The sequence below is a fragment of the Erinaceus europaeus genome, chromosome 12, assembly GCF_950295315.1.
Source record: "Erinaceus europaeus chromosome 12, mEriEur2.1, whole genome shotgun sequence".
Taxonomy (NCBI): Eukaryota; Metazoa; Chordata; class Mammalia; order Eulipotyphla; family Erinaceidae; genus Erinaceus; species Erinaceus europaeus.
The window spans coordinates 11,735,547-11,747,922 of NC_080173.1; the positions used below are offsets into that span (position 1 = coordinate 11,735,547).

Here is a 12,376-nt window from a genome sequence, read left to right on the forward strand (position 1 = left end):
ATAGAAATACCACCAGAGGAAGCCCCTGTGTGGTGGTGCTTCTCCCTCTTGTGTGTCTCTATATGAAAGTCTGGGGACAGCAGTAGAATCTCACGTATTTGAAGCCCTGATATTAAAAAGAATGCAGAGGGTTTTCCTTTCTTCTCTGGAATCATTTATATTCCTGTTCTCTCTATTCCAAACTAGATTTTAGATTTTAGGGTGCTACTTTTAAATTTATTTAATTTATTTATTTGCCTCTAGGGTTATTTATTTATTTTTTAATTTCAATAGAGGGTAAGATGAAATGGGGCCTGCAGAGTGGTAAAGCATTTAACTTGAAAGCATCAGATTCTTAGTCCAATCCCTAGCATTCTATATGCTAGTGATGTTTTTTCTCTCCCTCTTTTTTTTTTTAAATGTTTATTTTTTTAATTTTTTATATTTATTTTCTCTTTTGTTGCCCTTGTTGTAGTTATTATTGTTGTTGTTACTGATGTCATCATTGGATAGGACAGAGAGAAATGGATAGAGGGGGGAAGACAAAGAGGGGGAGAGAAAGACAGATACCTGCAGACCTGCTTCACCACTTGTGAAGCGACTCCCCTGCAGGTGGGGAGCCAGGGGTTCGAACAAGGATTCTTAAACCAGTCCTTGTGCTTTGTACCAACTGCGCTTAACCCGCTGTGCTACCACTCGACTCCCCTCTCATCTTTTATTAGGAAAAATAAAATAAAATAGGGAGTCATCACAGCACTGCTCCACCATTTGTGGTTTCGTAGGCAGCTACACCCATATGCGGTGCCTCAGTCATGAAGTTGACTTCAGACCCCTGTAGGGTGATATGACCAGAAACCTTGTGTTCCATACTGTGACTGGGGTTCAATCCCCGATGCTCATGGATGCAAATTCTGTGCCTCAACAGGCTGAGTTGTATCTTTGGCCCTTACCTTTACATTTTATAGTTATTTCCTTAATTTTATTTAACCAGAGCACTGCTCAGCTCTGGCTGATGGGGGACTGAATCTGGGACCTCAGAGCCTCAGGCATGAGTCTTCTGGAGAACCAGTATGCTGTCTCCCCAGCCATTTTATTTATAATTATTTAGGATAAGTGAAATAGCTTACTTGGTGTGCTGCTTTCCCATACAAGCGACCCATGTTCAAGTCTGATCTCTACTGCACTCAAGAAAGCTTTGGGCTAGAAAGGGACCTACCCTATGACCCTGCAATTCCTCTCCTAGGGATATATCCTAAGGAACCAAACACACCCAACCCAAAAGATTCGTGTACACCTATGTTCTTGGCAGCACAATTTGTAATAGTCAAAACCTGGAAGCAACCCAGGTGTCCAACAACAGGTAAGTGGCTGAGCAAGTTGTGGTCTAGATACACCATGGAATACTACTCAGCTATTAAAAATGATTGCAACATTTCTAGTCCATCATAGATGGAGCTTGAAGAAATCATGTTAAGTCAGAAACAGAAGAATGGGGAGTCGAGCTGTAGCACAGCGGGTTAAGCACAGGTGGCTCAAGGCACAAGGACCGGCGTAAGGATCCCGGCTCAAACCCCGGCTCCCCACCTGCAAGGGAGTCGCTTCACAGGCGGTGAAGCAGGTGTCTTATCTTCCTCTCTCTCTCTTCCCCTCCTCTCTCCATTTCTCTCTGTCCTATCCAACAACGATGACATCAAGAACAATAGTAATAACTACAATAAAACAAGGGCAACAAAAGGGAAAACAAATATTTAAAATAATAATAAAAAAAACAGAAGAATGAATATGGGATGATCTCACTCATGGGCAGAAGTTGAAAAACAAGATCAGAAAACACTAAGCAGAACTTGGACAGGAGTTGGTGTACTACACCAAAGTAGGACACTCTGGAGTGGGTAGGGGGTAGAGTTCAGGTCCTGGAACAGGATGGCAGAGGACCTAGTGGGGGTTGTAGTATTGTGTGGAATATTGAGAAATGTTATGCATGTACAAACTATTATATTTACTGTCAAATGTAAAACATTAATTCCTCAATAAATTAAAAAAAAATAAAGCTTTGGTGCTGTGGTCTCTTTCAATTTCTCTCTGCCTCTTATCTTAAAAAAAAAAAGTTTATTGGGGATCGGGCGGTGGCGCAGTGGGTTAAGCGCATGTGGTGCAAAGCACAAGGACCAGCGTAAGGATCCCGGTTCAAGCACCCGGCTCCCCACCTGCAGGGGAGTCACTTCACGGGCAGTGAAGCAGGTCTGCAGGTGTCTTTCTCTTTTTCCCCCTCCCCATTTCTCTCTGTTGTATCCAACAACAAACAACATCAACAATGGCAATAATAATAACCACAATGAAGCTACAACAACAAGGGCAACAAAAGGGGGAAAAATGGCCTCTAGGAGCGGTAGATTCATGGTGCAGGCACCGAGCCCAGCAATAACGCTGGAGGGGGAAAAAAAAAGTTTATTATTTATTTATTTTATTGTCACCCACCCAGGGCTTCACCATTCCAGAATGACTTTTTCTGAGAGAGACAGATAAGGAGGGAGACAAGGAGCCTCATTTCTTAGGAAGAAAAAAAAAAAACTTCCAGCGAGATGTAACTATCACAACCGCAAATGATCACACACAGAAAGAGAGAGACAACTATGTAATTATTTTTAATGTCCAGAGCTCATGACACAAGGGTTAGGGTTTTCTCCCAGACTTGAGTTTATAAACTTTCGATTGGCCTGTGAGGCCAATAGGGATACTTCTTCGTGTCTAATTTAGTTTCTGGGAAGGCTTCATTCAGGTCCTCGATGGTCATCAGCTCAAATGGAATTATGTTTCTCAGCCTTTCCAGCTGCAAGAAAGTGAAATGTGTTAAGGGAAATAAAGTGCAGAAATGCAGAAAGAATCCAAATTAAAGTTGTATGATTGTAAAGGAGAGAAAACATTACAGGAAAGGGCTCATCCTTACCTCTTTCTGATATTCCTCAATTTTGACATTTGAGAGAGACACAAACTCAGCACAACTTTTAACCTTTAAGAGAAGGGAGAAATTCTGTTTTAAAATCCAGTTATACTTCCTGACCCTGAGGATTCCAAGATAAGAAGCCCAGACTCCATTTAAGTGTTCCCACTCTCACAGCTTTCACTAATACCAACCAAGAAATCTACACAAGAGAACGTGTGGTGGCAGACCAGGAATTACTTCTCTAGCCTGATGAGTGTGTTTCATAGCGGGTGGTCACTGAATGGTCAAGACAAATCATAGCACACCTACCCTCACCTCTGTTTGGTAGTCATTTTTTATTTTTAAAAAATATTTATTTATTTATTTCCTTTTATTACCCTGTTGTTTTTTACTGTTGTAGTTATTATTGTTGTTGTCGTCATTGTTGGATAGGACAGAGAGAAATAGAGAGAGATGGGGGAAGACAGAGCGGGGGAGAGAAAGATAGACACCTGCAGACCTGCTTCACCGCCTGTGAAGTGACTCCCCTGCAGGTGGGGAGCCAGGGGCTCAAACCAGGATCCTTATATCCGTCTTTGAGCTTAGCGCCACCTTCGCTTAACCCACTGCACTACCGCCTGACTCGTTTTTTGTTTTTATTGGATAGAAGCAGCCAGAATCTAGAGGACTGGGGAAACTGCAGGGTGGGTGGGTGGGGGGAGAGACAGAGAATCACCTGCAGCCCTGTCTCACCACTCATGAAGCTTCTCCCCTGCAGGTGGGAACTGGGGCTTGAACCCCAGTCCTTGTGCACTGTGACACATGCACTCAACCAGGTGCATCACCACTGGGCCCCAGGTTCCAACATTTTGCTCTCACTGCATTTAAGCCAATAGTTACAGATGTGAATACTGTGTCTGACAATTTTTCTACGCAATTACAACTCCTTAATTGTTCTGGACAGCTTTGGTGAGGTATAATGGATACAGGAGACAACACACAAATTCAGAGTACCACTCAATATGGTTTTTCCTTTTCTTCTTCTTCTATTTTAATATAGAATATCATTGTCACCAGGGTCATCACAGAGTCTCTGCGCCTACAATTCCTCCACTCCCAGAGAACACTTTTTTTTTTTTAAAAAAATTATATTTATTTACTAATGAGAAAGATAGGAGAGAGAGAAAGAACCAGGTATCACTCTGGTACATGTGCTACCGGGGACTGAACTCAGACCTCATGCTTGAGAATCCAATGCTTTATCCATTGTGCCACCTCCCGGATCACAGAGAACACTTTTTTTTTTTTTTTTTTTAAGATAGAAGCTGAGGGCTGAGCGGTGGAGCACCCAGTTAAACATACCTATTACCAAGCAGAAGGACCGAGTTCAAGCCCCTGCTACCCATTTGCAGGGGGTCTACTTCACAAGTAGTAAAGCAGGTCTGCAGCTGTCTTTCTCTCCCTCTCTCTGTATCTCCCTTCCCCTCTCAATTTTTCTCTGTCCTATCTAATAAAAGTTAGAAAGGGGGGAAAAAAAAAAAGGAAAAAAATGACTGCCAGGAGCAGTGGATTTGTAGTGCTAACACCAAGCCCCAACAACAACCCTGGTGGCAATCGTATACCCTGGTGAGGCAGTATACTGGTTATGCAAAAAGGCTTTCGTGCCTCAGGCACCAAAGAGCCCAGGTTCAATCCCCAGCACCACCTTAAGTCAGAGCTGAGCAGTGTTCTGGTAAACAAAACAAAGCCAACAAACGAAGCAATGGTGGCTGTTTCAGGGGAACCATATGATATTAACTCGTAGGCTATTTTATTTTACCAAAAAAAAAAAAAAGTGTTACTTATTGATAAGAAGGAGGGAGAGAGAGAGAGAACCAGAGCACATACAATCCTGGGCATGAAACCCAGGATGACCTCTTGCTTGAAGGTCTGATACTGTATCCACCGTGCTCAGCTCCGGTTTATAGTCTTGCTGGGGACTGGGTCCAGAAACTCAGAAGTCAGGGACGGGAGTTCTGTCTTCCGGGCCCTACTCAGCATCTCTGAGGTACATTCATGTCACCACATTTATTAGTAGCTTATTCTCTCTCTCTCTTTTTAATATCTTTATTTATTGGATAGGAACAGCCAGAAACTGAGAGGGAAGGAGGAGACAGAGAGACACCTGCAGCCCTGCTTCACCACTCGCAAAGTTTTCCCCCTGCAGGTGGGGGCCAGGGGCTCGAACCCGGGTCCTTTTGCACTGTAACATGTTGCTCAACCAGGTGCGCCACCGCCCGGCCCTGCTTATTCTCTTTCATTGCTCCCTTTAGGTCTCTCAACCTTCAGATCCAGAGCTGTTGGCAGGAAGGGAATTCGAAAGTAAGTTTCAACTACTTACATCTTCTTTCTCTTCAGCATCCACCAGGGCTGTATATTTATCTTCTGGCACAGGAACCTTCAGGGCATTGAACTACACACAGGGACAGTGAGTCATTGTCAGTATACCCAGGAGTTCAAAGACAGGATTCAAAGCCTTTAGCCCTTACAGAGCATATGAAAACGCATCCTTTTCACACTCGTGAAGCTTGTTCCTCCCTCCACAGTGGGTACTCTACCGGGAGGGCTGTCACCCAGCCTCACAATGCTTAATCATGACGAGCTTTTGTTCTTCATCTGAGACAGTTGGGTTTCAAAGTGAAGCTTTCCCCCTGCAGGTGAGGACTGGGGGCTTGAACCTAGGTCCTTGTGCATGGTGATGTTTGCGTTCAACCGTGTGTGCCACCACCTGGCCTGAGCTCTCTCTTTTTTTTAGTTTTTTAAAAAATATTTACTTAGTCCCTTTTGTTGCCCATGTTGTTTCCTTATTGTTGTGTTGTCATTGTTGTTGCCCGACTTCCCTAAGCTCTTTGTTTTTTACATTTTTCAAAATACTTATTTTCCTTTTAGTCGCCCTTGTTTTTTATTGTTGTTGTAGTTATTATTGTTATTGTTGTTGTCATCATTGCTGGATAGGACAGAGAGAAATGGAGAGAGGAGGGGAAGACAAAGAGGGGGAGAGAAAGACAGACACTGGCAGACCTGCTTCACCGCCCGTGAAGCGACTCCCCTGAAGGTGGGGAGCCGGGGGCTCGAACTGGGATCCTTATGCTGGCTTTTGTGCTTTGCGCCACGTGCACTTAATCCACTGTGCTACCGCCCAACTCCCCTAAGCTCTCTTTTAAATAAAACCCCAATGGGCTTAACTGACAGAAGCCTTTTTTAAAAAAAGATTTTATTTATTTATTAATGAGAAAGACAGGAGGAGAGAGAAAGAACCAGACATCACTCTGGCACGTGTGCTGTCGGGGATTGAACTCAGGACCTCATGCTTGAGAGTCCAAAGCTTTATCACTGCACCACCTCCCTTACCACTGACAGAAGTTTTTACGCACAGTGGAATGGCATGGCCTAAGAAGACTAGCTGAGCAATACAGCCCAGCTTAGCACTGTCCTAGCACAGAGCAGGCCCTCAATAAGCATCTCTTAGATGAACTAACAAACTTGGGATTGGATTCTGGGGATTACATTTATCAAAAGAAGGTAAGTGGATTGTAAGAGAAATGTAAGTGGAAGGTAAGAGAAATCAATTCTAAGAAACCTGATGAATGAATAACCTGGATAAGATGTTAACCACGACGAAACCTTCGGCTAAACCCAACTCTCCTGAGCTTCCTTCGCCATCTGTATGTTAACTCTAAATCCACTTTTCTTTTCTCACTGTCATCATGCATTTGTAACTGTATACCTTCCTTATTTACTTATTTATAATCTCTTTATTTTATTTATCATTGGAGACAGACAGAGAAATTGAGAGGGGAGAGGGAGGAGATACAAAGGGAGAGAGACAGAGAGACCCCTTCACCACTCGTGAAGCTTTCCCCCTGCAGGTGGGGACCCAGGGCTTGAACTGGGGTCACATTACAAGTTGCCTAGTCTTGGGTGGAGGGTAGGTAGCATAATGGTTATGTAAAGAGACTCTCATGCCCAAGGCTCCAAAGTCTCAGGTTCAATCCCCCACGCCACCATAAGCCAGAGCTGAGCAGTGCTCTGGTAAAAAACAAACAAGTTGCCTAGTCTTACCTTCTTCTCAAAGTCATCTACCAAGCCAGCCTTAGCTACATTGGCCTTGTAGTAAGCCCAGTCGATGGCAGGTGGTTTTTCAGGTAGAGCAGCCAACCTGATCAAATGGAAAAGCAACTGTCAGGGCCACTTCATGAGCAACAGAAAAACAAGCACAGTTATCTCCCTGTTTCCTTAGTCCTAAACTTTGCAATTATCATCACACTTTGTGATAGAGATCATAGGACTCCAAATCAATAAAATAAACAAACAAAAAACCCTTTCAATTGGAAAATAATTAGAGCTCTGTTTTCTGTCAGAAGACCATCAAAAATTCACCTATAACTCCAAAGCAGTTTTGCTTCCATATTCAGTGGCAAGTCAAGAAACTCTCTTTCAGAATGGTACTGACCTGGTGGTAAGGGTCTCATTCCAAGATTTCAGGGAGTTAGCAATGGCCTTCTGGTTTCGGGGGATGATCTCCCCAAAAGCTACCCAGTCAATGGTCTTTAAAGCAAGTTTTCTTCCAGCCATCTTAAAATCCTGGAAAATGAAAGTCGAATCAAAACAGAACTTTCAGAATCCTCTAAAGAGCATCTTACAAACATGCTCTAAGTACTATCACAGGAGCACTTAGTGGGCTTACTTAACAGCTGGGAAAAAGAGCACTTAGTGGGCTTACTTAACAACTGGGAAAAAGAGCACTTAGTGGGCTTACTTAACAACTGGGAAAAAGAGCACTTAGTGGGCTTAACAGTTGGGAAAAAGAGCGTGTAGGTGTGTGCGCGCCTCATGGAATGCATGATTCTACCACCCCCAGACAGATTTTTCCATTCTTTTCAGTTTAGATGGGGGGAACGACAGCACTACACCACTCTACCATCTGTGGAGCTGCCCTTCACTCCCACCCTGCTTGGTGGTGGTGCTTCTGTGTGTTGCCAGGCCTCAAACCCACAGTGTCACACATGGTTAGGTGTTTGCTCTATCTCCTAGCCCAGCCTGGGATAGAAATGCACTCTCTCACCTACATTGTCCTCCCTCTATTCCTTTATTATTTGTTTGTTTGTTTTTCTTTTTCTCTCTCTCCTGTGTTTCCTTAAAAGCAGTTACCTGTGTCGACTTAAGGATACTGCTAAGGTAATACTCATGCGCTGCGCCGTATAAGCACAGACACTCAGGCAGCAGCTCCACTAGACTGGGATGCGTTTCCATTCAGAGACTGAGAGAGAAGGCACAAGGCTGCACCCACAGCACTTCCGGTGTGCTCCTAGGACTGCAATCTGAGCCCGGCAAGGGGCACGCTCTGCCCAACCTCTTCTGCCCAAGGCTCCAGATTTAATCTGTCACCACCAGTAGCCAGTGCTGAGTGGCACTCTGGTAAGAAAATAAACAAATAGGGGGTCGGAGGAGTCCGGCGGTAGCACAGCGGGTTAAGCGCACGTGGCGCAAAGTGCAAGGACCGGCGTGAGGATCCTGGTTCGAGCCCCCGGCTCCCCACCTGCAGGACAGTCGCTTCACAGGCGGTGAAGCAGGTCTGCAGGTGTCTGTCTTTCTTTCCCCCTCCTCTCTCCATTTTTCTCTGTCCTATCCAATAACAACAATAATAAAACAACAAGGGCAACAAAAGGGAATAAAAATAAAAGATAGGGGGTTGGGCTGTACAGCAGCTGGTTAAGCGCACATGGCGTGAAACTTGAGGACCGGCTTAAGGATCCGGGCTCGAGCTCCCAGCTCCCCACCTGCAGGGGAGTCGCTTCACAATCGGTGATGCAGGTCTGCAGGTGTCTGTCTTTCTCTCCTCCTGTCTGTCTTCCCCTCCTCTCTCCATTTCTCTGTCCTATCCGGCAACAGCAACATCAACAACAATAATAATAACCACAACAATGATAAAAACAAGGACAACAACAAAAAAAAGAAGTAAAAAAAAAAAAAAGAAAGAAAGAAATGGGCAGGGGAGATAGCACAGTCGGTAGAGCACCGGGTGCGCATGCCTGAGGCCCCAGACTCAATTCCCAGCACATCCATAGGCCAGAGCTGAGCACTGCTCTGTTCACTCCTATGAAAATAAATCTTAATACAAACAGAGTCAGGCAGTGGTGGTTAAGTGCACATGGCGTGAAGCACAGGGACCCGCGCAAGGATACTAGTTCGAACCTCCGGCTCCCCACCTGCGGGGGTGGGGGGGGATGGGGGCGGGGTTTGCTTGGCAAGCCGTGAAGCAGGTTTTCAGGTGTCTTTCTCTCCCAGTCTGTCTTCCCCTCCTCTCTTAATTTCTCTGTCCTATCCAACAACAACAGCAATAGCAACAGTAACGCCAATAACAGCAACAACAACAACAATGGAAAAGAAACATGGCTGCCAGGAGCAGTGGGATGGCATAGTGGTGTAGCATTTGGGGGTTTGTACAATTGAGCTCCTGAGTTCAACTCCTGGAACAGCATATGCCAGAGTCCTGCTCTCTGATGAAATAAATTAAAACAAACAAACAAGGGGTTAGGAGATAGCACACATCATAGTGGTGGCGGCTGGGCTGGAATCTGGGACACTGGCATGGCAAAGCAGGTGTACCAGCCAGGTCAGCTGATCCTATCTCACCACCTTTCTAGGAAGGAAGGAAATAAGGAAGGAAGGAAGGGAGGGAGGGAGAAAGGAAGGAAGGGAGAGAAAGAGGAAGGGCAGGATCTTGGGAGCAGTGGATTTGTAGTGTAGGTACCAGGTTCCAGGTGACAATAAAATATGTAAAAAAAAAAACCACTTTCCTCATCTGCAAAATGGGGTTAAATTCAGCCCTGCTTACCTCAAAAGGCTGGCAAAAGTATCAAACACACACATCAGTTTGTTCTAGTCTTCTCTGAACTTAAAGGGCTTTCCATCCCCTCCTTATTAGGCTTTTTTAAAAAAACTTTTTAAAAATTAATTTATTTATTCTTTTTGTTGCCCTTGTTGTTTTTTTATTGTTGTAGTTATTATTGATGTCATTGTTGTTGGATAGGACAGAGAGAAATGGAGAGAGGAGGGGAAGACAGAGGGGGGGAGAGAAAGACAGACACCTGCAGACCTGCTTCACCACCTGTGAAGCGACTCCCCTGCAGGTGGGGAGCCTGGGGCTCGAACCAGGATCCTTAAGCTGGTCCTTGCGCTTTGCAACACGTGCACTTAACCTGCTGTGCTACCGCCCAACTTCCTTTTTTTCATTTTATTTTACTAGAGCATTGCTCAGTTCCGGCTTATGGTGGGACTGAGGAGCCTCATGCACCAGTTTTTGTATAATCATGATGCTATCCCCCCCGTAATTTAAAAAAAATATTTATTTTATTTATTTATTCCCTTTTGTTGCCCTTGTTGTTTTATTGTTGTAGTTATTGATGTTGTCGTTGTTGGATAGGACAGAGAGAAATGGAGAGAGGAGGGGAAGACAGAGAGGGGAGAGAAAGACAGACACCTGCAGACCTGCTTCACTGCCTGTGAAGCGACTCCCCTGCAGGTGGGGATCTGGGGTTCGAACCGGGAGCCTTATGTCGGTCCTCGTAGTTAACGCCACCTGCGCTTAACCCACTGCGCTACCGCCCGACTCCCCATCCCCTCCTTATATTGGCAAGAGACCTTTACATTCTTGTGTCTGGTTATCCTCTGAAGCACTACCACATATCCTGCATATACCAGCATTCTTTAAAAATATATATTTATGGGAGTCGGGCTGTAGCGCAGCGGGTTAAGCGCAGGTGGCGCAAAGCACAAGGACCAGCATAAGGATCACGGTTCGAACCCCGGCTCCCCACCTGCAGGGGAGTCGCTTCACAGGCGGTGAAGCAGGTCTGCAGGTGTCTATCTTTCTCTCCTCCTCTCTGTCTTCCCCTCCTCTCTCCATTTCTCTCTGTCCTATCCAACAATGACGACAACAACAATAATAACTACAACAATAAAACAACAAGGGCAACAAAAGGGAATAAATAAAATTAAATTAAATATATATATATATTTATTTATTTCTAATGAAAAGAGATGCAGAGAGAAAGGCCGGAGCGCTGCTCAGTTCTGGTTTATGGTGGTGCTGGGGGTTGAACCTGGAACTTCAGAGCTTTGGGCCTGTTTTGCATAACCATTATGCTGTCTCCCAAGCCCCATATATCAGAATTCTTAAAAATGTTCAATACATGGTGGCGCAAAGCGCAAGGACCGGCGTAAGGATCCTGGTTCAAGCCCCCGGCTCCCCACCTGCAGGGGAGTCGCTGCACAGGCGGTGAAGCAGGTCTGCAGGTGTCTGTCTTTCTCTCCCCCTCTCTGTCTTCCCCTCCTCTCTCCATTTCTCTCTGTCCTATCCAACAACGACGACATCAATAATAAATAATAACAACAACAATAAAACAACAAGGGCAACAGAAGGGAATAAATATTTTTTTTAAAAAAAAAGCGTTCAATACACAATTAAATGTATGAGATTTAATGGAAAACTTTTTTTTTTTAAATCCAAGACAGAATATGGAAAAAACCATCTACCTAAATGAATTACGATCAGGGCCAGGCATTAGAAGACTGCCTGTTAAAGGTCGTTACATGCTTTATAGGTTGTATAGGCTGTATCCCCGGGAAGGTAAAGAAATCTTCGCCGTGATTAACATGAACAAAGACTCGGGCAGCGCCTGCCGCTTCCTTTCCTCCCCCAGCAGGATAGGGATAGTCTGTTTCCTGGTCTTTCAAACACTCCAGAGAAACAAGAGCCCTTACTGAGATGTCTCCAAGCAGCAGTTAAAACTATGGTTTCACACAGGAAGAGTTTTTTGTTTGTTTGTTTGTTTTGGACAGCTGGAACTCCAAAGCTTAGAACAGATCCCGCACACCCTGTTCACTGAATTCCCCGCGAAACAGGTGCACCAAGCCTGCACGAGCCGCGCAGAATGCTGGAATACGGGGAGCCCCGGAGGAAGAGGGGGTGCTGCTCAGGACGCCAATGATCTCCGGACGGCGCCCCCCCAAACCCGCTACTGAACTCCGCCGCGCTGGGACACAGCGAGAGACAAGGCCCGTGGCGGCGCCCAAGGCAGAGGCGGCCGGGTGGCGACGGGCCTCTGCGACCTCGCGCACGAAGCAGAAACCCCAGCGGGGCACTGTGCCAACGGGGAAACTGCAGCGCCTGAGTCCTCAGCGGTGCCGCGACACTGCACTGCAGGAATTCAGACGCGGCAGAGCCAAAGAAGCCACCACGATCGAGATCTGAGCCCCCAAGCCCACTCACCTTCAGCGACCCCAGGAGCCCAGATCCCACAGCAAAAGGACCGGAAATGGGTCACCGGAAGCCCTCCCGCTAGCCAATCGCAACACCAAGGGGACGGGCCCTGCCGGGCAGGTCAGCCAGTGGCCAATGGGGATGTTTCCGGAAGTCTCGCCCCCGGGGGC

General features: G+C 45.7%; 1 protein-coding gene across 3 annotated transcripts; it reads right to left on the bottom strand.

Annotated features, from left to right (window-relative positions):
* Nucleotides 1–2,608: 2,608 nt before the first annotated feature.
* ATP5PD (ATP synthase peripheral stalk subunit d) lies at nucleotides 2,609–12,353 on the bottom strand. 3 transcript variants are annotated; one of them, XM_007524706.3, is made up of 6 exons: nucleotides 12,216–12,353; nucleotides 7,395–7,525; nucleotides 7,004–7,100; nucleotides 5,283–5,354; nucleotides 2,927–2,989; nucleotides 2,609–2,809 (listed from the first exon to the last, which is right to left on the bottom strand). In XM_007524706.3, exons 2-6 carry the CDS (start codon nucleotides 7,514–7,516, stop codon nucleotides 2,678–2,680), a joined length of 486 nt encoding a protein of 161 aa, XP_007524768.1. In that variant the 5' UTR covers nucleotides 7,517–7,525; nucleotides 12,216–12,353; the 3' UTR covers nucleotides 2,609–2,677. The 3 variants fall into 3 exon arrangements, with proteins under 3 accessions (XP_007524768.1, XP_060058711.1, XP_060058712.1); XM_060202728.1 differs by lacking the exon at nucleotides 12,216–12,353 and adding an exon at nucleotides 12,025–12,093; XM_060202729.1 differs by lacking the exon at nucleotides 5,283–5,354 and having other exon boundaries at nucleotides 12,216–12,352.
* Nucleotides 12,354–12,376: the final 23 nt, after the last annotated feature.

Bases quoted from the DNA above. Each gene is read 5' to 3' on its own strand.
- ATP5PD (XM_007524706.3), bottom strand. From the start codon at position 7,516: ATGGCTGGAAGAAAACTTGCTTTAAAGACCATTGACTGGGTAGCTTTT. The intron at 5,355-7,003 runs GTAAGACTAGGC...CCCTGTGTGTAG, and splicing joins TAGATGACTTTGAGAAGAAG to TTCAATGCCCTGAAGGTTCC. The intron at 2,810-2,926 runs GTAAGGATGAGC...ACTTTCTTGCAG, and splicing joins TTGAGGAATATCAGAAAGAG to CTGGAAAGGCTGAGAAACAT.